We start from the raw sequence: 24,672 nt of genomic DNA, 5'->3' as shown, positions 1-24,672 counted from the left end.
CCACACCTGACTATGCTCACTCACCTCGTGGAGGTGATGACTCATTGCTCCTGGTTTGCCTGATTAGGGTTCTGTCCCCAGATGACCCTCGTGCTTGGATGAGTTGGAGCAAATGGAGGGGGCATGCTAGAAAGGTCAGCCCTCTTGGTCTAGAAGAGGTGACGGGCTGATCCAGAGACCAGCCACTGTGGCCTCCCTGGCCCACACACCAGGGTCCTCCAGGTGCTGCCTGCCCTGCCAGGCCCTGCTGCCCCAGCACCCTCAGCTTCCTCTGGGCACAGCATCCTGGGAGTTGGCTGAGACTTTCCCACCCCGGGCTGTGTTTGAGAAGTAGAGTTTGAGTTGTAGATGGGCACCTCTAGCAGTGCTGAGGGCTGCAGGGCATCAGAGGAGCAGCTGTCAACACAGCTGGCTTACCCCGCCCACGGGGAGACCTCGGCCCTGGGTGTCCGATGATAGGGCAGGAGGCAGGTGGCTCTCTGCTCAGGAACAGCGTCGTAGTCACAGGGCATGTTGGCAGCAAAAGGGGACGACCTGGGGGAGATGTGCTCTTCTGGGACAAGGCTGAAGGGCTGTGTGATCCCCGGGACCAAGAGGCCAGTGAGCCTGGATGATACTTCATAGACAGCTGAGCAGGTGCGCTCTGCCAGTGTGGACCCTTCCCTGGCCACTGGGCACCAGCCATGGAGGCCTGGGTCCCTTGCCAAGCTGAGCCCTCAAATGGGCATTCATTCATGCATTAGCACCTTCCTGTGCACTTGGGCTTGGCGGAGCTGTGAACCAGCCTTCAGGAGCACCAAGGAGCCGCTCAGGCAGAAGCAAGTCTGCCCAGCAGAACACGTGGACCTCCGAAAACAGGAGCCTCCGGAAGGGACAGCCACTAAACAGCATCGTCGGCCCAAACAGCTGGGGACTGGGACCTTGCCTCTGAAGGCAGGTGGGGGTGGCGGAGCTGCCGAGTGTCCACGACTCTGCAGGAGGGGCAGTGGCAGGGTTTACAGTCTGGGCCCTGAAGACCCAACCGAGCTTCCCCCCAGCCTGGCTCAGAAGTCCTGCTGTGAGTGACCTTCCTGGCCGGTGATGGCACCTGCTTCTCCCTGACTCAGCAGCTGGTGAAAGCCTGAAGAGGAACCCTGACAGACGGCCAGGTTTCCCAAGCTATGTGGAGGCGCCCACACAGCCCTGGTTTCCCACGTCTCCTGGCCCAGAACCAGGAGGCTGCCCGTGTCCTTGGCCGCCAGGTAACCGCTAGTGTGTGAGTAGTGCTGGGGCATCTGGCAGGTGCTAGGCCCTGGGCCTCACCGGCTCCGGCGTCTCAGGTGCTGGGCCTGGGACTACAAGAGGCCCCTTGGGGGGGGGGGGGGCAGTGGAAAGAAAGCACTAGTTCTGCCTCTTTCTTGCTCAGAAGCCACACACACTCTCTTTGTTTCCACGAGTAAGTGTCCGTCTCTATGGAGGGCTGAGCTGGGCCCCGCTAAGAGGTGGGCTGAAGGCCTGCACCCTGGCACCTGTGAATGTGACCTCATTTGGAAACAGGATCGTTGCAGATGAAATCAAGGCAAGATAAGTTTGTATTGGAGAAGGGCGGGCCCTGGTTCCTATCAATGGAAAATGCCGTGTGAAAGCACAGACTCCGAGAGAACGCCAGTGGAGGGCAGAGCAGAGGCTGGATTGGCAGCTGCAAGCTGAGGAACACCAAGGATTGACAGCCACCGCCAGCAGCTAGGAAGATGCGAGGGAGCTACGCAGAATGTGACCCTGCCCACACCTTGGTCTCCCACGTCCAGTCTCCTGCCCACACCTCGGTCTCCCACGTCCAGTCTCCTGAACCTGGAGGAAACACTTACCTGGGTTCTCAGCCACCCAACATGAGGTAGTTTGTTCTGACCGCCCCGGGAAACTACTGTGTGCACCTGCTCTGTGTGGGGTGTTGTGCTAGGTGAGGGAGGAAGGGCCCGCCCTCCTACAGCCTGTTCAGTTTCAAACGTCACAGGCACTGGGATTTAGCCGTGCAAAAACCTCTCCCTCAGAGTTCATGTCCTAGTGAGGGGAGACAGACAGGAGCGTAATGATATAACCCCAATCGATGAATTGTACAATTCCCCCTTTATCTCTGGGGAATCCAAAGCCTCCAGTGGATGCCTGAATCTGCAGATCCCCGGATATGCGATGCTTTCTCCTACACTTAACGTTTCTGTGATGCACTGCCACACATTTCAGCTTCTTGGCATATCCAGATTGCTAGAGTCACTCATGCATGTTGGGACATTATTAACTAAAATAAGGGTTACTTGAACACTGTGATCCTAGGACAACCGAGATGGCTAAGTGACTGACAGGCAGGTGGCATATCCAGCGTGGATATGCTGATTCGTGGGATGCCATAAGATTTCTCATGCTGCAATTTATGGTTTATGCATTGTTTATTGCCAGAATTTTCCATGTCACATTTTGGACTGTGCTGGACCACAGGTAACTGAAATGGTGGAAGGTGGAAGGTGGAAGGGGGAGACAGAGGCTGCTGCTTAGTAAGTGGTGCGAGGTGCAGTGGTGAGAAGGGGGCAGACGTGGGGAGGTATGGTGGATTTCCTTGAGAAGGGGACATGTAAACCAGGGCAGTGGGTCTCCACCCTTCTGCACCTCATGATCACCAAGGAGGCCCCAGGCCCAGGTCCCTCGCCATATCATGTTCCGCAGAGGATTGCAACAGGAGCTCTGCTCTGCTTGGTGCTGGCCCAGGGGCAGTCCTGACTCTGGGGGTCTCAGCACCCCTCAAAGCCAGGCATTTGCTGCACAGCCTCAGACCCAGGGTGGCCCGGCCCCACTGTGTTTGATGCTAACCAAGGAGACACTCACAGTACGAAGCACTTGGTTCCTTTGCTGTTGATCTGGACTCCAGCTGTGTTGGTTTTCATTTCCTGGGGGATGAAGAATGGCCGAGTGGCAGGTGCTTTTACACACATGGGAGAGGCCCTCATCTCCCTGGGGATGGGGCGGGCCAACATGGGGTCTGCACGCTCTGTCCCTGGGCCTGCCGGACGCCCCCCAGAGCCCGTGTGCGAGGCCAGGCACCAGTGCTTGCGGGGCCCCAGCATTCCTTTTCATCTTCTGACCCCAGCCTCTCCTGGCCACCCAGGCTAGAGCAGCCCGCTGATGCCCCAGACCTAGCAGGCCCTGCCCCTGCTCCACCACTCCCTGCTCCGCTGCTTCTCTCCCTCTCAGTTGCTGCACCTCTTGTCCCTCTGCCCTGTTTCTCCACTCTTTATGACCTTCCTTCTTCCTGCAATTGCCTTTGCTGATCTGGGCTGCGATCAGATTGTATGAGCTGGCTGACAGTGTCCCCGCTCAGTGGAGTCCCGTACCTGCCCACGGCCACCGTAGCCCAGCACGAGCTGCCTACGGCAGCCCACAGCACGCCTCTGTCTCCCTGTGCCCATAGATGATGCCGGGGCATTGGATTATGCTCTCGTTCGCTTAAGAGGACTGGAGGACCGACAGACAGCATCCCAGGCATTCTGCTCCTGCATCCTGGAGCCAGGTTGTTTTCTGAGCTAGTGACTCGACTTTGCTTTCTCTGAATTTTCCCAGCCATTATAGATGGTTGCTGACCTCACGGGTGTGGATGGGACATGTGAGTGAGTTACCACTCACCAAGAGCTTAAGTCTGACTGTTCACTCAGGTATGGTGAGGCCGTCGGATCAGGAGACTGGCAGGGCTGTCACTCATGCTTCCCCTGGAGAGGCACCAGGATGGGTCAGGAGGCAGAGGGAGAAAAGGAGAAAAACAGGTGGGCGCCTCTAGGTGGTTCCGGAGGGAAGGAGTAGGCGAGGCTGGGTAAGGAATTTTGAGATTGGCCAATAGGAGTATTTTCATCCAGCTGCAGGAGTGGGGGCTATCCCACCTCCCTGGTGCCCTAGAAGCCAAGGCAAGGGGATGTTGGTCTGCATTTGCCCAGGACTGGTTTGCAAGTGGAAGGTACACTCCAGAGTCAAGTTGCAGACTGTCTGTAGGAGTTGGCTCGCCCTTGGAGGAGCTGCCTCCCCACCAGCAGTCAATCTCAGACGTCAGAACCTCATCGGTGGGTGCACTGTTTCAGCCAGACAGGGGGAGTACACAATAAGTGTTTGGGGTGATGGATATGTTAATTAGCTTGATTTAGTCATTCCATGCTGCATATATATATCATAACATCACTTTGTACCACATAAATATAAACGCATACAGTCACAATTTGTCAAGATTCAATGAAAATAAAAAGACATGTTTAATATACCTGCACACATTTTTGAAATAGAGTGACAAAATGTGTTCTACATTCTCAAGTTTCAAAAATGAGACTGTCAGGTCCAGATCCTCAGGAGTCCTACGGGGTGGTGGAAATGGCCCAGACCCCGGAGCAAACAGCAGTCCCTTGGGATGCACCTTGGGCTGCCGTCCCTGCTTCTGTTCCCAGGCTCAGCCCCTCCTCTGAGAGATGGAGATACCAGCCACCCCGCCCGTGCAGGCTGTGTGGGGTGACACGGCAGTGCCCAGCCCGGGCCTGGCCGCCAGGAGCATCTCAGTATGAGAATCCCTACGTTTCTGTGTCCCTGTTAAGACACAGTCTGCAGCGGCCCTAACATTCCGGCCCTGGGGCTTTCTGTCCCGTAGTCACTTTGAAAGGAAGACATTTCCAACCTGTGAGCTGCAACCAGCGGGTGCACCTGCCGATGCACACAGAGGGCAGGGAGCTGGCAGGGACCAGGCGGGGAGTCCAGAGACCCCGGCTGGCTGTGTCTCCCTGCCCCTCCTCCCTTCTAGAGGACCCCCTGGGGTGGAGGGCTGGGGTCTGCTGGAGGCTGCACTCCCTGGGAAGGGAGGGCATTGTAGGCCCCCACTCTGGCCACAAGCACTTTCTGGAGCAGGTGACTGAAGGCCGCTCTTCCCCAGGCCCAGGCCCAGCTAGCCAGAGGGGGCTGCTCAGCGGTCACACGGGGGCAGGGTGACTCAGAACTGGGGGGCCTGGCCCCCTGTTGCGTGCCATCCCCAGGTCTCATGCTCCTTCACCCGGCTTTCCTCTTTGTTAGCAGTGAGGTTGCAGAGTACAGGAAGGGAGAGGAAGACAGCGTCCCCTGCCGTTGGGGCAAGGCCAGCGTCCCTGGCTGCACCCCCATACCTTCCTGCACTCCCGGGGCCTGCCTGTTAAGGATGCTGTATAAACACCATGGACAGCTTAGAAACAGCAGAAATGTATTCCTCACTGTTCTGGAGGCTGGACGTCCAAGGTCAGGTGCCAGCATAGCGAGGGTCTGGCGAGGGCCCTCTTCCCGTCACAGAGTGAGGACGCATCCTTGGCTCGTGACCTCCTCATCCCCCAACACCCACCTGCTGATGTCATCACCTTGGGCGATATGATCGAGCATTTGCATCGGGGGGTGCACGAGCACCCAGTCCTCAGCAGGGTCTCCCTCCCCCACCTGTCCCCCCAGCATCCTGTTCGCTGACATCGAGGGCTTCACCAGCCTGGCGTCCCAGTGCACTGCCCAGGAGCTGGTCATGACCCTCAACGAGCTCTTCGCCCGCTTCGACAAGCTGGCCGCGGTGAGTTGCTCCAAGCCTGGGCAGGGGGATGGCCTGCTGGGGCTGCTGGGGAGGGGCACTGCTAGGGTTGTGTGGAACAACTTAAGTGCCATGGAGCCACCGTGCTGATGGAGTTGGCCAGTGATCAGAGAAGGAGGGGTGTCCACCTGGCCCACAGGCAGCTGTGTGTCACCCCCAGAAGCATTCATAAGGAGGATTCTTCAGTGGTTGGACAGGTTGGCAGCAACACCCCAGGGAGTGGTGAGTGACATTCATTCCTTAGATCCCTGTTTACACGCCTGTCAGCCTTTGCCAGCCACTGTGGCTTGGGTGATGCTCTGGGTGCTTGTAGAATCATGACAGATGCTGCCTTGTGGACAGTCGGGTTACTTTCCCAGAGACCCATCCTGAGCTGAAAGCACCCCAAGTCCAAACTGCACCTACTCCACCTGCCCGGCTGAGCATCCTAGCCCAGCAATAGGCACAGCCACAGAGCACCTGTTCTCGCCCCTTGTGGTGGTGGTGCTGGTTGAGAGCTGTGGCTGCTGCCTTGAGCAGACGGCACAGGGCCAGCCCGGGAAAAGCTCAGGGTTTGGAATCTGAGGAGTGGTTCCTACTCGGTGCCTGTCCCTTTTGCACTCTTGCAGAGCTGAAAGGTCACACCTAGGGGATCGCCTGTGTGTGTTTGGGGACATGCTCTCCTTTGCCACACAGGACACCAGGCCACTTTGATGATGAGAGACAAGGGCCTGTCCAGGGCTTCTGTGTGTGTAGGGGGAATCCCGGAAGGTACCCCTCACGCCCACTGATGGGCTGACCTCAGAACCCAGGGAGGTGAACAGGGGGTGGCGTGGTGCTTGAGCATCGGCTGGGCTCAGTTGAGCCCAGATCACCTGGCCACCTGACTCCCAGCATCCCAGCTTTCTGAAGGATCGCTTAGGGGCCAGGCTTGGGCAGCTCATGCCCAGTGGTGAGTGGCGTTCTGGCTCAATCCCAGTTACCAGCTGATGGTAGCCTCCCGGGGTGGTCCTACGGCACCTGCTGCTGAGCTGCTGCTGTGAGCAGGTACTTGGGCTCTGTCACTTGGCATTTGTGTGCATGCTGATTTAGCAAAACTTTTTTTGGTAAAAATCTCTGCCTGGCTGAGTATCAAGTGAGACTTTGGTGAAGGCTCATTTCCGCCTGCCTCAGTTGTTCTATAAGAGAAGACAGATCAGAAAACTGCTAGAATCTTCAGCCTGGGGTGAGCCCGCACCCCTGGTGCATGCAATGGGGCCTTGCCCAGGCTGGCAAGGCGGCCTTCCCTGCTGAGCCACCCAGGGCCTCGGCAGTGCCCAATGAGGTGAGGCTGGAACGCTCGCCCCTGTCCCCCGTTGCCACCAGCCCTGGGCCTGTGCCCACTGCCCTAAAAGGCAAGTTATTCCAGGCATGGGCTGGATCTATGTGCCTCCCCATTTCTTTCCCTCCCACTTCTCCTTCCCACTATTTTTAATTTTTGAAATTAATTTGCATTCCAGGAGAATCACTGTTTACGCATTAAGATCCTGGGGGATTGCTACTACTGCGTGTCGGGGCTGCCCGAAGCCAGGGCCGACCACGCCCACTGCTGCGTGGAGATGGGCATGGACATGATCGAGGCCATCTCGTAAGTGCCCACCTCCAGGGGGACTGCACCGCAGCCTGAGGAGGGGCTGACCGGCTGGCCACCTGCCAGGGAGACCGTGGGGCAGTGCGCGAGAGTGGCTTGGCACCTCCAGCCATGCCTCTTGCAGGCTCCTTTTCTACGCAGCAGTCTGCACTGCTGTTCCCCAAGGGAGAGAGCTGCAGGAGGTGTGGGCTCACCTCTCCAGGAGAGGAGGAAAAGCTGGCAGTTGTGTCTGTGCCCGTGGCCGTGGGGGGCCTCGTGCCCCCTGCCAGGTGTAGAACGCACTGGCTCCCCTTCTTCTAAGATGGCAAAGTTGGCCTCACAGGGACTCAGCAGTCCCCGGGTGGTATGCCCAGGCAGGTGGGTTCACATGCAGGTGTTCCCATCTGGAGAGAATATGTCATTCCTGGAGCCAAGGCAGAAGGGCTCTTTGGCCAGTTCTTGGTCTTCACAGACCACGGAAGGAGCCCTGGTCATTGAGAAACATCAGACAGTCCAAGCTTATAGGTCAGCCAAGGAAGCAGCTTAGAGGTTGTGTCCAGGTTAACTTTGGGTTCTAGAAACAGCCTGGACAGGGGCAAAGGTGAAGACATGCATGGAGGTCAGAGTGGCTGGTCAGTCAGGTTTGCCCCTGCGTGGCTGGGCTAGAAGTCACCTGTCACCCGGAATCACAGAGTGTGTTGACCGGGGGAGGCCAGGATGCCCATTGCTCTGATACCAGGTGGGTCATGAGGACACCATGAAGCAAGAGAGTCAAACTATGGTGGGGGTAGGGGGTCCACAGAGGGGCACCTGCTCCCACTGAGGGCATCAAGACAGGCTTCATGCAGGAGGTAGCCATGGAGAAAAGCCAGCAGGAGGGGGTGCAGCGGCATCAACCTGAGCAAGGGTGCCAAGGCATTGTGGATGGAAGACTAGGAAAGGTCTTCCCCAAATCGACCCTAGGACCCAGGAATGATGGGTGACAAAGGGCGATTCTTTCCTGCAGGGGGTATCAGACTGGAGGGTGGGGTGGGGTGGGTGCACGGAGGCCGAGGGATGGCCCCGCCCACCAGGCCAAGTATGACTGCGGGTTCCAGGGTCAAGGAGATCCCGGGTCCCTAAGGACAGTGGACTGTGTGCATCTGCCTGCTCCCTGTGCTGGCCCTGGGCCCATTCCTGTGGGTGCTAGGCACGGATGTGTAGCTTTCTCCCCACTGTGCCTCTCCCACACCCCTGGTGTGAGAGGCTGCTGACAAGCACAGAGGGTCCGCCCCAGCGACTCAGGACCCCGGGGTACCTGGTGCACGTGGTAGGGCCTGGGACCTTCCTAGATCCTTGCACCTGCCCTTGAGGTTCAGCACCTTCCTCCATCATCCTGCTGATGTCCAGGAAGCAGCAGGGTAGCTAAGTCCAATACCCAGACCACCCAGAGCCACAAGAACACTGTGCGATGGGTGTTGGCATGGCTGCAGCTTCCCTGTTCACTAAAGCACACTCTGAACTGCTGGCCAGAGGGGTCCTCTGTGCTGCCCTGGGTTTTAGCATGAGTTGCTGCGCCACCTTGTGGCCGATCCCAGAAACAGCACCTCCCAGCTGCTGGCCCCTGAGCACCTGCAGCCCCCACCACCAGTCCCCTCAGGTCCAAGGTTGCAGACTGTAGCTGGGCAGGACTAGAGAGCAAAACCTCCCTGACTCCTGTGCCTTCCAGCCTCACCCCGCCTCTGTGTGCCTGGCCCCTGACCCTCTCCCAGCCTTACCCCTGCTCCATCCCCAGGTTGGTCCGGGAGGTGACAGGCGTGAACGTGAACATGCGCGTGGGAATTCACAGCGGCCGAGTCCACTGTGGTGTCCTTGGCCTGAGGAAGTGGCAGTTCGACGTCTGGTCTAATGACGTCACGCTGGCCAACCACATGGAGGCTGGCGGCAAGGCAGGGTGAGTGATGGGGTGGGCAAGATGGACTGGCGGGCAGAGTTCAGGTAGACCGCCCTCTCTCTGCCCAATCTGCAGTACCACGCCCTGGGTGTGAGCTGTAGGGGCCCCCCCACCATGGAGCCTTCACACAAGTGGGCAGGGCTGGGAGAGGGGAGAAAGGTGGGGGTGGGCAGAGCCGCCAGGCCTGGGGCTGTAAGGAGGTGGCACCAGGTATGGGAGGACATGGCCTTTCCAAGGCATACAGTGAAGGCTGATGGCCTTTGGGGAACCAGGAGGGATGCACGGCCTGTATTAAGAGGGCATGGATGCTGGGCTGGGGATTTGAGCTCAGTCCTGTGGCCAGGAGGAGCCAGGGCTGGCCTCTGGGCAGGAGAGAGAGGTCTGCTGAGCCTGATGCTCAAGGCGGGCAGCTGTGAGGTGGGCAGTGAGGCAGGGGCAGGGGTGTGGGCTGGAGGGGCCCACCTGAGCCATCTCCGTGGGATGGGAGGGATACGGCGTGAGGTTGGGGGCTCAGATTGGAGCCACAGCTCGGGGCTCTGGGAGTTGAGCTGCGACTGAGCTGGAGTTCTGAATTCACCTCCCTTCCTAGACGCATTCACATCACCAAGGCCACCCTCAACTACCTGAACGGCGACTACGAGGTGGAGCCAGGCTGCGGGGGCGAGCGCAACGCCTACCTCAAGGAGCACAGCATCGAGACCTTCCTCATCCTGCGCTGCACCCAGAAGCGGGTCCGTGGCAGGGGGGAGGGGTCCCATGGCCTGGGGAGGGGCGTGTTCTCCCCTGTGGCTTCCCCTCTGCTTCTGTCCTTGAGTACAGCCAGGAGCTCCTATGCGGCTGTGGAGCCAGAGAGGCCGTGCAGAGGTGGATGGGGAAGAGGGAATATTTTCCTTTTGCTTCTGTTGCAAAAATGCAACAGGCCCCCAAATCAGCAGCCGTAGATCATACAGCCAAGATGGAAACCACATCCAGGAAATCTGTGTCTACCAATAACATGTGATTCCGCTCCACCCTTCTCCTTTCTTTTGCCTTATACTAGGCAGCTGTTTGTCCTTTCTCTCTCTGTCTCCATAAGGATACTTCAAAAAGTTGGTGAAAAATGAAATTAAAGTTATTTTTTTAAAAAAGAGAAATTTATTTTGATGCAGGAGATTATGAAATTTATACACAGGGAGGGCACTGTGGCACAGCAGACGAAGCAGCCCCCGGGACCCCCGCATCCCATATCAGAGTGCTTGTTCAAGTCCCGGCTGCTCCACTTCTGATCTGGCTTCCTGCTAACGCGCCTAGGAAGGCAGAAGGAGATGGCCCCAGTACTTGCGTTCCTGCCACCCATGTGGGAGACCTGAATGGAGTTCTGGGTTCCTGGCTTCAGCCTGGCCCTGCTCCAGCTGTTGCAGGCATGTGGGAGTGAACCAGAGGATGGCCCATCTCTGTTACTCTGCCTTTCAATTGAATAAATGTTAAAAGAAATCCATGCGTAGTTTTATTCATAATGTGTTTTAATGGGCTTCTAGAATTTCCCTCAGATGCATGGATTTCCAAGTTTTTGCACCAAAATACCGATCTTTCCGTGCCATTTTCCACAAACTTTTTGAAGCTCACCACGTGTATCAGCATCTGTCCCTGCCCGTGCCTGTGCATCTTTGTGTCCTGAGCCTCTGTCTTCTCTCCCTTCCAAGTTTAGACTTCTTCCCCTTCCCGCCTCGTGCAGCCCACACTTGCCGAAATAGAAAACCGAATTATTAGCGGGCTTCAGGGTTCTATTTTTACTGGTGTCATGTTCCGTGTTCTTAATTTTTAAAGTGAATGAAGAGACCATTTTATATTTCTCCCTAAATGAAAATCCTCTTCCTCCCGAGCCTGCCCCTTGACTTAATGTGGTGGTCGCTGCCCTTTGCCAGGGAGAAGTTAGAGTGGTGACAAAATTGAGATGTGGGGAAAGTTATACTTTTCTTTTAAAGATTTATTTATTTGAAAGTCAGAGTTACATAGAGGAGGAGAGGCAGAGAGAGAGAGAGAGAGAGAGAGAGAGAGGTCTTCCATCCGATGGTTCACTCCCCAATTGGCCGCAACGGCTGGAGCTGCGCTGATCCGAAACCAGGAGCCAAGAGCTTCTTCAGGGTCTCCCATGCGGTGCAGGGGCCCAAGGACTTGGGCCATCTTCTACTGCTTTCCCAGGCCACAGCAGAGAGCCGGATCAGAAGTGGAGCAGCCAGGTCTCAAACCAGCGCCCATATGGGATGCCAGTGCTTCAGGCCAAGATGTTAACCAGCTGTGCCACAGCGCCGGCCCTGAAAGTTAGACTTTTAGAAGGGAGCAGGGCTGTTGGGAGCAGGTGCCCATAGGAGAGGGACCTCAGAGGGGTGGGTCCTGGCTGCAGGGCCCCTGGAGAGAGGAGAGACCCCAGGGCACTTTGGGGAGAGTTCCTTGTGGTTTAATCGACCTATTGGTGAACATTCGCTTGTCCTTGGCCAGAGCCCACAGGAACTGAAGTCTCCCCAGTTCTTATCGCAGCCCCTGGTCACAGACCTGCAGCCTTACCTTCGTACCTTCTACCCTGAGTCCCCTGAGTCATGGCACCTCCAGGTTGATGAGATGAGATGGAGATGGGCAGAACCACAGCCTGCACCCCAGCAGTGTCTGCTGAAGCAGGCCGAGGGCCCCCCTGAGCCCCACTCGCCTCATCTGACAAGGGGAGATGAGGGTCTCCCCAGGGCCTCTGCGGCTCTCCACTCTTGGATCTGTTTGGGTGGACAGACAGACAGAGGTGCTGGGGCGTGAGCCTGCCCCTTGGTGGGTGCTAAGCCTTGTTCAGCCCTCGTGCCCCCTGCTGGCAGTGATATACACCCCCTTAGAAGCTTCCCTCCACCCCTTCTGCCAGAGGGTGCCTCATTAGTGCACATGGGAAACCTGTCTCCTCTCCTGCTGTCACCCTGGGCACCGGTAGACCCAGGCTCTGCCCACCCCTGCAAGCTGCAGGTGGAGCCTGCCCTGAGCCCCAAGTTCCAGGAGCAGAGCTGGGTGTGACATCAATCGCTTAGTCATCCCCAGGGTAAGGGAGGAGAGGGAGCAGGTACATGGGTTCAGGCCCGCAGGTGGAGCGGCACATGAGAGCTGCCAGGGACAGAATATCCTGGGCAGACTTGCAGGGAGAAGAGCAATGGGGCGCCGCATCCCAAGACCACTCAAACATCTGCCGGCCCTGTCTGGGCCAGCCGGGGCTGGCAGGAGGGGTTTGGAGGGGGCTGGGAGGCTGGCTCAGGCTGCGGCGGGGGGGGGGGGGGGGGGGGGGGGATGGGGGGGAGCTCTAGGTTCACGCAGGCACTAGCCTCCTGGGACATGCAGAGAGGAGAGGGCGCCCCCTAGCTGGGCTCCTCCAGTGTCGCTGGCCGCAGGCCCACCCTCTGCATTACTCTCCCAGAAAGAAGAGAAGGCCATGATCGCCAAGATGAACCGCCAGCGAACCAACTCCATCGGGCACAACCCGCCACACTGGGGGGCCGAGCGCCCCTTCTACAACCACCTGGGCGGCAACCAGGTCTCCAAGGAGATGAAGCGGATGGTGAGCCGCTGGCGGGGCCGGGTAGGGGGGCGGTGAGGGCTGGGCCTTTCGTGTTCCCCGGGGGAGATGGGAGAGCCACAGGACTCAGAAGCGGGGTCAGCCTGCTTTAGGCGAGGCGCTGGAGGGACCCAGGGAGCGCTCCCGGCTTGGAGGGCCCAGCACCGTGATGCTCTGGTAGCAGAGCCCGGGGCAGTTGATCTCAGGGTCCAGCCAGAGCCCCCAATTGTGAAGCCCTGGGCGCTGGCTGAGCACCAGCTCACCAGACTCCCCTGCTGCACACACCGCATTTATTTCCCACCTCTGTGGCTCAGCTGTCCAGAAGCCACCCCAGTGCTTCCCGGTGAGGGCTGGGAGGAGGTCTCCCCCTCTCTTCCCTACCACCCCCCCCCACTGCCTCTGCACTGAGAAAGCCCCGCCCCCTGCCAGCTGCAAGCTCCCATGGGAACCCTCAGGCTGAAGGAGCGGAGGAGGCTGTGGTGTCACAGCCACCTCAAGGGGCTCTGCCTGCCTTGGAGGACAGCGCCCCTCCCAGACACCCGCTGCTGTGGCCGCACACAGCAGGTTCAGGTTGACTCGGTTTGATGCATGCCTGCTGGGGAAGCAGGGAAGGGGGATAGACAGAAGCCAGGTCACAGCAGCCTCACAGTCTCTGCTGGAGCCCCGGGAACCGGCTCAGAGGCTGCTGTTCCCCAGCGGGGAGTCAGCTGCTGGAGGGAGGCCGAGAGCAGGTGCAGGGGCCACTGCACTGTGTGAGTAAGGCGGAGCGTGCCACCTGGATCCCCGCATTTGGGCCTGCGGGTCAGGCTGGTCAAGTTGCAGAGAAGCCAGGAGAGACAGGCAGGCCACGGCCAGGGGCTCGGAGGAGGGGCCAGGCTGGAGACCCCTGTTCTCCGGCTCCCTATCGGGAACAGACGGCACAGGTGTAGGGAGGGGAATGGGAGGGAACATGGGCTGAGTCAGGACCTCCCTTGTAAGCTATGACGGCATAGAAGCCATCGAGGTGCCCGGGTGTTAGGTGGGGGCAGGAGAGGAGGGACCCAGCCTCTTCCCAGGGCTCTGGCTGCCAATTGCGTTCCCCGGGAACCCTCCCCGGAGCAAAGAGCAGTTGGGCTGCTCCATGCTGTCACCCCAGCCCTGTCGTGGCGCCCTGCAGATTCCACTTACCTGGTCCAGAGTGGGGGAGGGACAAGGCTGGGAGCAGGTAGAATGGGGCAAGTCAGGGAAGGGGACAGGCCCTGAGAGGGGACAGAGGGAGGTGGGGAGGAGGGGGCGGCATGGGGCTGCGCTGAGTCGCTTCCGTTTGACGTCGCAGGGAGTTGTGTTTGATGACCCCTGTATAGTTCCTTGCAAGGCTTGAAGGAGGCAGTTTGGAGGATCAGCGCCGTTTTGGAAGACACATTGATCACTGTTAGGGCAAGGATTAGCAGTGAGGGCCGTACTGGGGAAGAGGAGGCTGCCGGGAAGGCAACCGCGGTGCTGGCTGCTTTGCCAAGCAGGGAAGGGAAGGTGTCGGGACAGGGTGCCCCGCAGCACAGCCTCTGCAGGAGGCCAGGTCCCCTCCCAGGTGGGCGGTGGCCGTGGTGTCCCCTGAAGAGGCTGGTGTCCTCGAGCAGGCTCCCAGTGCCCCACCCCCAACCAGCCTGTCCAGCCTGAGTCCCCGGGTTGGGATGGAAGCAGGTGCCAGCAGTGGCCACACCGCACACTGGCTTTGGGGTTAAACTTGCTTCAAGCCCTTGAGAAAGACCTGCAAGAGGAGGGCTCTTCCCCTGACCCTCCATCATGGCTTTCAAATGAAACCGAGTTCACCAAAGGTGGAGGGCGAGGATTCCACAGAGCTGGGATGGAGCACAGCGAGAACGGCCCCGCAGGCAGCAGTCTGCTGCTTTCCCCACCTTCTAGGACGGCGATGAGCTGGGCTGCCTCGCGCTTGGGCCCGACCGTGAGATCTAATGGCAGGCGTGGTAAGGGGCAGGGGGCAGGGGCAGAGGGCAGGGAGTAATCCCGGCCTGCCCACTGGCGCCCTGAGCACCTTGCTTGGGTGGCTTTTGGGCCGATACATTGTCTGCTCTGTTCTCAGCTCCCCACCCCAGCCTGAGTCTGAGCCCAGGGTGCACACCTTCTCTTCCTGCTCAGCACGGGAGGAAGACAAGTCCCCAACACCAACCCCAGCGGGTGGCCAGGGGGCACTGGAAAGGCAGAAGCCAGTCTCAGAGTCCCGTCAGGGTGGTTTGGAGCGGTCGAGGCCAGTGAATGCGCAATGCCGCTCAGGTTCACAATCCCACAGTAAAATTGTTGCCCACTCCTGTGATGGACCTCGGTGGGCCAGCACGCCACGGTCAGTGTTCTGGGAAGAGCTCACCTGCCCATCTGTCTGCTGGCCGGCCATGCTGTGCTCAGGGTGACACCCAGGCCTCCTGATGGCGGAATGGGACACGCCTTGCGGACAGGAGAGAGGGCCTGGAGATTCTCAGAGGACAAGGAGAGGGGCCCAGCACCTGAGCCCGTGGTTGGTGGCTTGGAGGTTGCTGAAGCTCCTAGGGCCCCCCCCACCCCATGAGGGGTGGAGAGAGCCAGGGGGAGCTAGTGCTGCGTGGACGCTGTGGCTGTGCCAGCACCCAGCGCTCTGGTGCCTGGGGGAGCCCATGGACCCCATGTGTGTTTTTACACCACGTCCTCAGTGGGAAGGAAGATAGGGGAGCTCGCGTGGAGTTGTTGGGGTACCTAGCACTGGCTGCAGTCCCTGTCTGCTCTGCACAGGACCCACACTGGGCTGCGGCCATGAGGGCTCGTCTCCTGTCCAGTCCAGTCTGGTTCTGGTCCTGGTCCTGGCAACCTGAGCCTTACCTGAAACTTCAGGCCTGGGCTGCTTGTGGTCCCCCCCCACCAGCCCTCCTCCTATAGAGACCCCTCTACTCTGTCACAGCTGGTCAGACCCTGAAATGCATTCCTATTTAAAGACATATGCATTTATTCACTTGAAATGCAGAGCGACAGAGAGGGAAACAGAGACAAGGAAAGAGCTCTTTTATCCACAGGTTCACTCCCCAAATGGCCACAACCACCGGGACTGATCCAGGCTGAAGCCAGGATCCCAGAACTCCACCCAGTCTCCCACGTGGGTGGCCTGGGGCACAAGCACTTGGGCCATCTTCTGCCACTTTCCCAGGCACATGAACAGGGAGCGAGATCAGAAGCGGAGCAGCCGGGACTGGAACCGGTGCTCCAGCATGGGCTGCAAGTGTTAGAAGCAGCAGATTAACCCATTGCACCACAACGTGGGGCCCTGAAATGCATTTATCCTTCCGTGTAGTGGCAGGCTCACCCCAAGTCGGGCTTTCAGTTTGATGCTCCCCCATCACACCCCCTGCAGAATATGCCTGTCCTCAGCACAGACGTGGCGCCCCAGCTGGAGTTCAGGGCAGAACCTGGGCGTGTGCGGTGTGCGGTGTACGGTGTGGGGTATGTGTGTGTGTGTGTGTGCGCCCGCACCTGCACATGTGAGGGACTGAGCTGCTTCACTGGTTCTCACTTCCATCTCAGTAAGAAGAGCTGGGGGGGGGGGGGGCTTGGAGGACAGGGTCCAGGGGCAGGGTGGGCAGTGTGGGGAGGAAGGGCGTGGACTCCCAGACTGCCTGAGGAGGGAATGAAGTCAGCGCATCCCGCACCCGGCACAGGGCCCTTCCCCTTGGAGGAGCCCCGCTGCATCCGCCCGCCAAGGCAGGGAGGGGAAGCCCTGAGCCTCGGGCTCCGGGGTCCGGGCTCTGGCCCACCACGGAGAGGAGAGGAGCGCCCGAGGCCCTCTCGAAGCCCCGCCTCTTGCCTCTGTCCTCATGCTCCTCTCTCTCTCCTCTCACAGGGCTTTGAAGACCCTAAGGACAAGTGAGTACTACACCCACCGTTGTTCCCTCTCCCTCGGTGTGGGGATTGCTCCCTGAGAAATGATCCCACGGTCTTAGCTGCCAGGGAGCAGCCCCCCAACAGGCCGGGGCGTCCCAGGACACCAGCGGGGGCAGGGCTTCGGCAGTGCTCATGCAGCAGCTGCCTCGGGAGGATGCACACCTTGCCATTGGCCAGCAACCCCTGACCACGTCCAGAGCCCCCGCCCCCCACTTCCCTGCTCTCTGGACGCACAGAAATTCTACCCCAGGAGTAGGCTGCACCCTGGGAATGGGGGTTTTAAGTTCAGCACCCCAAGATCTTGAGACCTGCTTCCCCACAGCGACCTGAGCAGGGGTGAAGGGACCAGGTAGGACCGTGGCCAGAGTGTCACCGTCAGGCCTCAGGATGAGGCCGCAGCTGGAGAGTGGAGAGCAGAGACTGTTACCTGCGGGAGCCAACCGTCGCTGTCACAGAATCCTGTAGTAACAGAGAAGCACTCCAGCCGCGGGCCCGAGACGGTTGTTCGCACTGGCGTGCCCGTGGGCTTAGGCTTCTGGCCGCATGGTCTCAATCCCTGCTCCCCGCCCCCAAGCCGTGGGCAGGGCTCTGAAGGGTCCAGGAGGATGTGTGAAGCCAGCCTGTAGTGACACCCCTGACGGTCAGCCTGTCTGGTGTCTGCCCCTCTTGCTCCCCAGGAACGCCCAGGAGAGTACGAACCCCGAGGATGAAGTGGATGAGTTCCTGGGCCGGGCGATCGACGCCAGGAGCATCGACAGGCTGCGGTCCGAGCACGTCCGCAAGTTCCTCTTGACCTTCAGGGAGCCTGACTTAGAGAAGAAGGTACGGGGAAGGGGGGGGGGGGGGAGCAAAGCACTGCCCTGCTTCTGTCACCAGCGCTGCTGGTGCTGGGGATGGAGCCCTCAGTGTCCCCGGCTCTGACACTGCCCAGAGAGATGGGGTTGTGGGGACCCTCACCTCTGTGTGCCTTGGCTTCCTCACCTGGAAAAGAGGGTTGTTTAGCAAACCCACACCACAGGGCCAGAGCGGGGGTAAAATGCAGGAGGCGGTATGGGTGCCTGCCACATGGAGCGTGGTTGGGAGATGCTCCGGACTTTTGTGTCATTCCTGTTATCACCACGATCACCCGCCAGGTGTTAAAGCTGAAATGGGTGTGGGCATGGGCAGGGCGGCTGGGTGACTGTGCAGGCCACCCAGCGAAGCAGTGGTCCGGGTGCTGCCTTCTGCACCACGTCACACACAGTTCCTCCCGCTGCTCAGGTGGAGCCTGGTCAGCCCCGGCAGGAGAGCAGGCTCCGTAGCAGAGAAGCCCTTGGACAGGGCAGCTGTGATGTTGACCAGTGGTACATGGACCCAGTGACTGTGCCAGCATCCTCCTCCGCTAGCACAACTGACTGCTGTCACAGGGGCTGCGCGTGACTTTGGATAGGTCACGGAACCTCTCTGAGCCCCAGCTGGCTCCTCTCTGAGTAGAGACAGCGTTGTTCTGCCCCAACTTTGCAGGCTCCTATGAGGACGGCCAGCCCGTAATACCTGGTGGATTTCCACAGGTGCTGGTGCCCAGCAATTTATAGGCATCACTTGTGACTGTGACAGTGGCCTGGCTGCAGGGGCCTTCTGGCCTGATGCCATCGCCATTCCAAGCTACCTTCCCCTGCCCTCCCCACAGTCATATTCTGGGCACCTGAGTGTAGCTCTGGTTCTCAGGTCTTCTCTGTCCTGGGAGTCGACTTTGTGCATGGCCAGCCCCAGGCAGTTGGGTCGGTAGCGGCCCTCTCACCCTGTCTGTCCCTCTCAGTACTCCAAGCAGGTGGACGACCGCTTTGGTGCCTACGTGGCGTGTGCCTCACTCGTCTTCCTCTTCATCTGCTGTGTTCAGATCACCATCGTGCCCCAGTAAGTCACCCTGTTCTGCCTGGTTGCAGGGTGTCCCAGGGGTGGGGAGAAGGCGATCGTGGAGGAGAGCAGAGGAGCCTGCTCGGTGAGGGGGCGAGGGCAGGAGCTTGTGCACCTGTCCTCTGTGGGGCTGCAATGTGGCATGGTCGTGCTGGGGCGGAAGACTTCTCCCTGGTGCGGCCCAGCTGCACGAGCTGACTCCTCAGGGCTTTATCATCTCGAGCGCTGTCCAGTCAGCCCCAGGGTGCACCAGGCTGGCTTCTGGTGACCTTTGGTTCTTGCACAAAAATATCAGTGCATCTTCCAAAGATAAAGGATTCCAAGACTCTGGCTATTTGAAAGGGATGGATTTCTAGTGCTGAAGGCATTTCCCAAAGAGGCACTCCTGTGCTCTTCTGAGGACCGACTGTCGCTGAGAGCTGGTGGCTTCCCCGGGGACGGCTCAGAAGTGGCCAGTGGCTTCTGGAAGGGAAGTGTGAGTGACATAGTCACTCACAGGAGAAGGCTGACTGCCCTGTTGTGTCCACATGTGTGAGAGTGTGTGTGTACACATGTGTGCATTTGAACACATGTACAGGTACTGCCAATTCACCTACATGTGCATGTCCATGTATTTTTAATTTTGATTATGCAGTCATCCAAATGCCCAGGAAAATAATTAATCTTATCAACATCCAATATTTTGCTACATATATTTCATCCATTTTTTTCTGATCTTTTAAAGCAAACTTTATTATTTTTTCTTTTAATATTTATCTATTTATTTGAAAGGCAGAGTTGCAGAGAGAGAGGAAGAGGGAGAGGTCTTTCACCCTCTGGTTCACTGCCCAGATGAATGTAGTAGCGAGGGCTGGGCCAGGCTGAGTTCAGGAGCCCGTAATTCCACCCAGGTCTGGCTTGTGGGTGGCAGAAGGGCCGAGGGCACTTGGGCCATCCTTTGCTGCTCTCCCAGGTGCATTAGCAGGGAGTTGGATCAGAAGTAGAGCAGCCAGGACTTTAACTGGAGCTCATATGGGATGCCGGTGTCACAGATGCCAGGTTAACCCGCTGTTTCGACATGCCAACCCCAGAAGTAAATTTTAGACACAAAGACATTTTGCCCCCCAAAACCTCAGTATCCACCCATTTTCAGGACATTTTCCTCCTTAATCATTACCAAAAAACCCACCTTTACTGCCCTCCCCTGTCCATATTCACATTCCCAGAAGTGTGTCCACAGCAGGGCTGGGGCCGGTCGTCCCAGGTGCTCTGGTCACTCCCCAGCACAGGCCCAGCTGGCTCAGGCACCTGCAGAGGTCAGAGCCTCACCGTCCTCTCTCTGGGGAGCCTTCAAAGAGATTTAAAGGCCCTGCTTTCCTCTGCAAAGAGGTCTTTCCCCTCGCTGCGTCTGTGGAAGGCAGTTAAGTGCTGGCTCCCGTGGAAGCCTGGCGCAGAGGCGCAGCTGGAGGCCTCCCTGGAGGAAGCGTGCTCCTGCTCTGGTCCCTGCTGGCCTTTAACCTGCCAGGCCGCACTCCCCTTGCAGGGCTCCCTGGAGGCATGTTGCGCATTGCCATGCTGCCACCCATCCCCTCCCCACAAGGGCAGATGGGGGCTCCAGAAGGAGAGTCACCAGCAGCACTGGTGTCCCAGGCTCCTCCCTGATGGTGGCCTGCCACCTGCCTCCGGAGGAAGGGGCCCGGGGTACACTTGCCTTTGTCCTGTTGAACTGGCTGGAAACTAGGGGGCAAAAGCCGAGCAGGACATGTGGCCGGGGAGGTTTAGGGATTGTGCCCTCCTGAAGGGCCCGGCCTCCCTGTGTCTCACAGAGGGGCCGGGCTGCTGGCAGACCTGTCTCTAAGTCAAGGCCTCGGACCAAAGCAGTTCTCTGCCCTCACGGTTGCTGAGCCTTGAGTGAGGACTTGGAGGGAATAGGTGGGAGGTCATTTTTTAAAAAATGATTATTTATGTTGAAAGAGTTAGGCTGGCGCCACGGCTCAATAGGCCTGTGGCGCTGGCACACTGGGTTCTAGTCCTGATTGGGGCACCGGATTCTGTCCTGGTCGCTCCTTTTCCTGTCCAGCTCTCTGCTGTGGCCCGGGAGTACAGTGGAGGATGGCCCAAGTGCTTGGGCCCTGCACCCTATGGGAGACCAGGAGAAGCACCTGGCTCCTGGCTTTGAATCAGCACGGTGCGCCGGCCGCAGCTTGTCGGCCGCAGTGGCCACTATGGGGTGAACCAACGGAAAAGGAAGACCTTTCTCTCTGTTTCTCTCTCTCACTGTCCATGCTGCCTGTCAAAAAAAAAGAAAAGAAAAGAAAGAGTTACAAGGAGAGAGAGATAGAGACAGGGAGAGATCTGGACCAGGCCGAAGCCAGGAGCCAGGAGCCTCATCTGGGTCTCCCACGTGGGTGCAGGAGCCAAGCACTTGGGCCATCTTCCGCTGCTTTCCCAGGTGCATTAGCAGGGAGCTGGATCAGGAGTGGAGCAGCTGGGACTTGAACCAGCACCCTTATGGGATGCCGGTGTCTTAGGTGGTGACTTTACCTGCTACACCACAGTGCTTGTCCCAGGAGATTTTTAAGTGGGTTCTTCCAGGGTAAGTGAAGCGAGCCTGTGGCTGGTTACAAATCAGGCCCCAGTTCTCCGTGAGGCTCCGTGCACGGCTGTTCCCCTCAGGAAGGTGGCAGAGCAGTGGGGAGGGCAGGAGCCAGACCATTGTGGGGAGGCTCCTGGATGGGACCACTTGGAGACCTTCTGGGTGGTAGGGCAAGGGAGACTGAGGTCTGGGGTTTGGGGCAAGGGAGCAGCTTCAGGTCCCCTCCTAGGAACGGGCGCCGGGGGTCTGCCGCCGCGTGCCCAGTGCTCTCTCACCTCGTCCCTCCTCCAGCTCCATGTTCATGCTGAGTTTCTACCTGGCCTGTTTCCTGCTGCTGACCTTGGTGGTGTTTGTGTCCGTGATCTACTCCTGCGTGAAGGTGAGTCCAGCCGGCGCCGGAACCCGGCTGCCTTCCTCCCACTCCTCCCAGCCCACTGGCAGGAGCGCTCCCAGGGGCCGGCGTCACACTTGGCAGGGGTGCACCTGCCGCAACCAGCCAGATGGTAAGGGTTTGTCAGCGGGAGCCTTTGTCTCACTGGCTGCCTTATGCAGACTTTGCAGATCTTTTCAGCAAGCAGGGGCGGTTGCTGCCACTTGTGTTTGTCTGCACCTGTCCCCTTGATGTCTGGTGGGACAGAGGAAGGGCACCTGGCACAAAGCCTGGCACACAGCAGCAGACCATAAGCACTGGCTGAAGGTCCTCCCTTGACACCCACTTTGGCATCCCCTTGTGCCCTGGAGGGGGTTCTAGCCTTCCATGGAGTGGCTCAGCATCTCAGACAGCAGGTGCCGGCAGCAGGAGTCCAGGATCGGGGATCTGGCTTGCTCTTGTGCATTTTCCCCATGTCTTCTCTTGGGCATACACTGTCCCCTGTCCCAGCTGTGTCCCTCGATGGCACCTGACACCCAGGCCAGATTGGTCTGTTGGGAAAATCACTCAACTCCCTGTCTGCCTTGCCCACCACACCTTCCCCTCATCTCCTTCCTCTTAAGCCAGGAACTGTCCCATCCCTGGGAGAGATGTGTTGGCCGCTTCCTCAGAGCTGGGCCCTGCCGTCATCCCCTCCCCTGCACACTCTGCAGTGGGCACTCTGTCCCCTGCAGGTAGTGGGTCTTTGTCACCTGTAAAAGTCCCCTTCCCTCTCCACCCTTCAAGCAACATCCTGAGTCTGCTAGCTGTAGAGTTTCCTCACAGTCCAGGCCCTAGAGGACTGGTTGACAGGACAGGAAGGGCCCCAGGGCTCCTTTGTCGTGGCCCAGAGAGGGGCAGGTCTCCACAGCCCCCTGGCAAGTCCCTGTGCCATGCGCTCAGCAGCGCCTCCTGGGGGTGGACCCTGGGTCCCTGCCCTCCTGCGCTGGGTTCGGTCACCTCCTGCCTTTTGGTCTTTCTGCATTAAGCCCCCTGCCCCAGTTCCACTTTCTTCATTCCATGGCTATAAACGGCCAACACATACTCCCAGGAGCCAGAGGTGGAAACAACCCAAGTATTGGTGAACAGATGAATGATCAACACATAGGGACTGTGACTGCCGTAGAATACGGCTCAGCCGTAAAAAGGAGTGATGTGCTGTGACCCAGACGATCTTTGAAAATATGCCGAGTGGAAGGAGCCAGGCACAGAAGGTCCCGTACTGTAGGATTCCATCGAGGTGAAGCACTCAGCCAAGGCGCGCTCCTGGTGACGTAGAGAGATGAGGGCTGTGGACCACAGACGAGCGGGAGGACAGGGGGCTGTTGATGGGTGGAGTTCCTGCGGGAGTGATGAAAGTGTTTTGGGAAGATACAGCAGTGGTGGTTGCACAATATTTCTTTCTGAGTTTCAGCCATGCCATTGAGCGGTTACTTAAAAATGGGTAAAAAATTACTTAAAAATGGGTAAAATGGCACATTTTATGGTGTATATATTTTACTGCAATAAAAAAAATCACAGCCATTTTTTTAAAAAGTCCACCATAACTCAAATGATCTCCCTAACATTTTTAAAGAGAACTCTATCTTCTTTTTTAGGTTATTTTTATTTAAAAGTCAGAGAGACAGACACAGGCATAGAGAGATCTCTCTTTCTCTACTGATTCACTTCCCAAATGTCCCATAACATTGGGCTGGGTCAGGCTGAAACCAGGAGCTAGGAACCCAACCCAGGTCTCGCCTGCAAATGTCAGGGACCCACGTGATTCAGCTGTCACCTGTTGCCTCCCAGGGTGTGCACCATCGGGAAGCTGGGCTCGGGAGCAGAGGCAGGACTTGAACCCAGGCACTCTGATGTAGGATGTGCGCATTCCAACCAGCGTTTTTAATTCCTGCACCAAACATCCATCCCTTAAAAGGTTTTTGTTGTTGTTGTTGTTAAACCCCAAAAAAGAAGAATTCTTTTTTGATTAAATTATGAACTGATACAAATCCATTATTTTTATGTTTCAGTCACTTAATTAGCCCATTCACATTAGACTCAATATGTAGTCTACCATCTTTTCTTTTAAAAAAGATTTATTTACTTCTTTGAAAGAGTGACAGAGATGTTCCTTTCATTAGTTTACTCAAATACCCACAACAGTCAGAGTTAGACCAGGCCAAAGCCAAGAGCCAGGAAGTCCAGCCAGGTCTCCCACATGGTTGGCAGGAACCCAAGTACCTGTGCCACGGTCTGCTGTCTCCCATTAGCATCAGCAGGAAGCCGGATCAGAAACGTGGAGTGGCTGGGACTCCAGTGTGGGCTGTGGGCATTGCAAACTGCAGCTCCCCCCACTGCATCCCAACGCCCACCCTGTCTACCATCCTAACCGGAGGCTTGACTGCCTCTCCTTTCCATCAGCAGCTTTGGTAAACCCGAGCTATGCCACTTTCACTGGGATTGAGTTGCCCTCTGTGCTTGTGTGGCTGGTGGTCAGTTGGGGAGGAGGGACATTCGGCTATTTCCCTGCCTGCAGCCCCCTGCACTGGCCACTTTGAGTCAACACTTTGGTTGGGTCAGTTCTCTCACCCACTGCAAGACTATTCATAAACCACCCCGCCTCCCCCTGCATGGTTGGATCTCCCTGGTGTGAAACCAATGACGAACTCAGTAAGCTTCTTCCCAACTCCTTCCTGCAGCCCAGTGATCCTTCTCATGTGAGAGGCCCCAGTTTCCCTAGGGGGAGATTGGTGAGTGGACTCACACCCTCCTGCCCCCAGGCCGAGGAGACACCGCCCCCCACTGCATGCCCTGGGGCGCCTCCGCCTCTGCTGCAGGTGCAAGGCAGCTGCCATATAGAGTGTGCTTGAAAAAACTGACCCAGTCCTCCCTGCAGCACTGGGGCAGCAGGGACATTAACCCGGCCCTTCGCCCTCTGCCGGTGACTAAGCGAGAGTTCTGAGCCATTGTATCCCCTGTGCAGGAAGTGGCATGAGGCTGGCTGGACCACAGTTCCCAGTGTCATCTGTCCTCCCTTTGGAAAACACTGGCCCTTTCCCAGAGGGCGGGAGATTGTCACCTTACTTCCCCCATGTATGGGCAGTCACGGCAGACGGCGTTCCGATGAGCTCTCACCATTCCCACGTTGCTCTGTGGCACAGGCCCTGCTGGTCCACAGCCTGAGTTCCTTTCTCAGTTTCTCCGACCTTAATCTTTGCCCCAAACGGC

At 58.1% G+C, this 24,672-nt stretch overlaps 1 protein-coding gene across 1 annotated transcript in view; it reads left to right on the top strand.

Moving 5' to 3' along the window:
- ADCY5 (adenylate cyclase 5) overlaps positions 1-24,672 on the top strand; it is a 161,756-nt gene that overhangs the window by 110,471 nt on the left and 26,613 nt on the right. Inside the window, exons 4-12 of the mRNA XM_062208927.1 lie at positions 5,470-5,581; positions 7,078-7,205; positions 8,962-9,120; positions 9,710-9,851; positions 12,545-12,685; positions 16,542-16,564; positions 17,260-17,404; positions 18,381-18,478; positions 21,345-21,432. Of these exons, the coding sequence (XP_062064911.1) occupies positions 5,470-5,581; positions 7,078-7,205; positions 8,962-9,120; positions 9,710-9,851; positions 12,545-12,685; positions 16,542-16,564; positions 17,260-17,404; positions 18,381-18,478; positions 21,345-21,432 (1,036 nt within the window). The remainder of the gene's footprint in view (positions 1-5,469; positions 5,582-7,077; positions 7,206-8,961; positions 9,121-9,709; positions 9,852-12,544; positions 12,686-16,541; positions 16,565-17,259; positions 17,405-18,380; positions 18,479-21,344; positions 21,433-24,672) is intronic.

This window comes from Lepus europaeus, chromosome 2 (genome assembly GCF_033115175.1).
Source record: "Lepus europaeus isolate LE1 chromosome 2, mLepTim1.pri, whole genome shotgun sequence".
In the NCBI taxonomy this organism is placed as follows: domain Eukaryota; kingdom Metazoa; phylum Chordata; class Mammalia; order Lagomorpha; family Leporidae; genus Lepus; species Lepus europaeus.
This window is presented reverse-complemented; position numbering and strand designations above follow the sequence as displayed.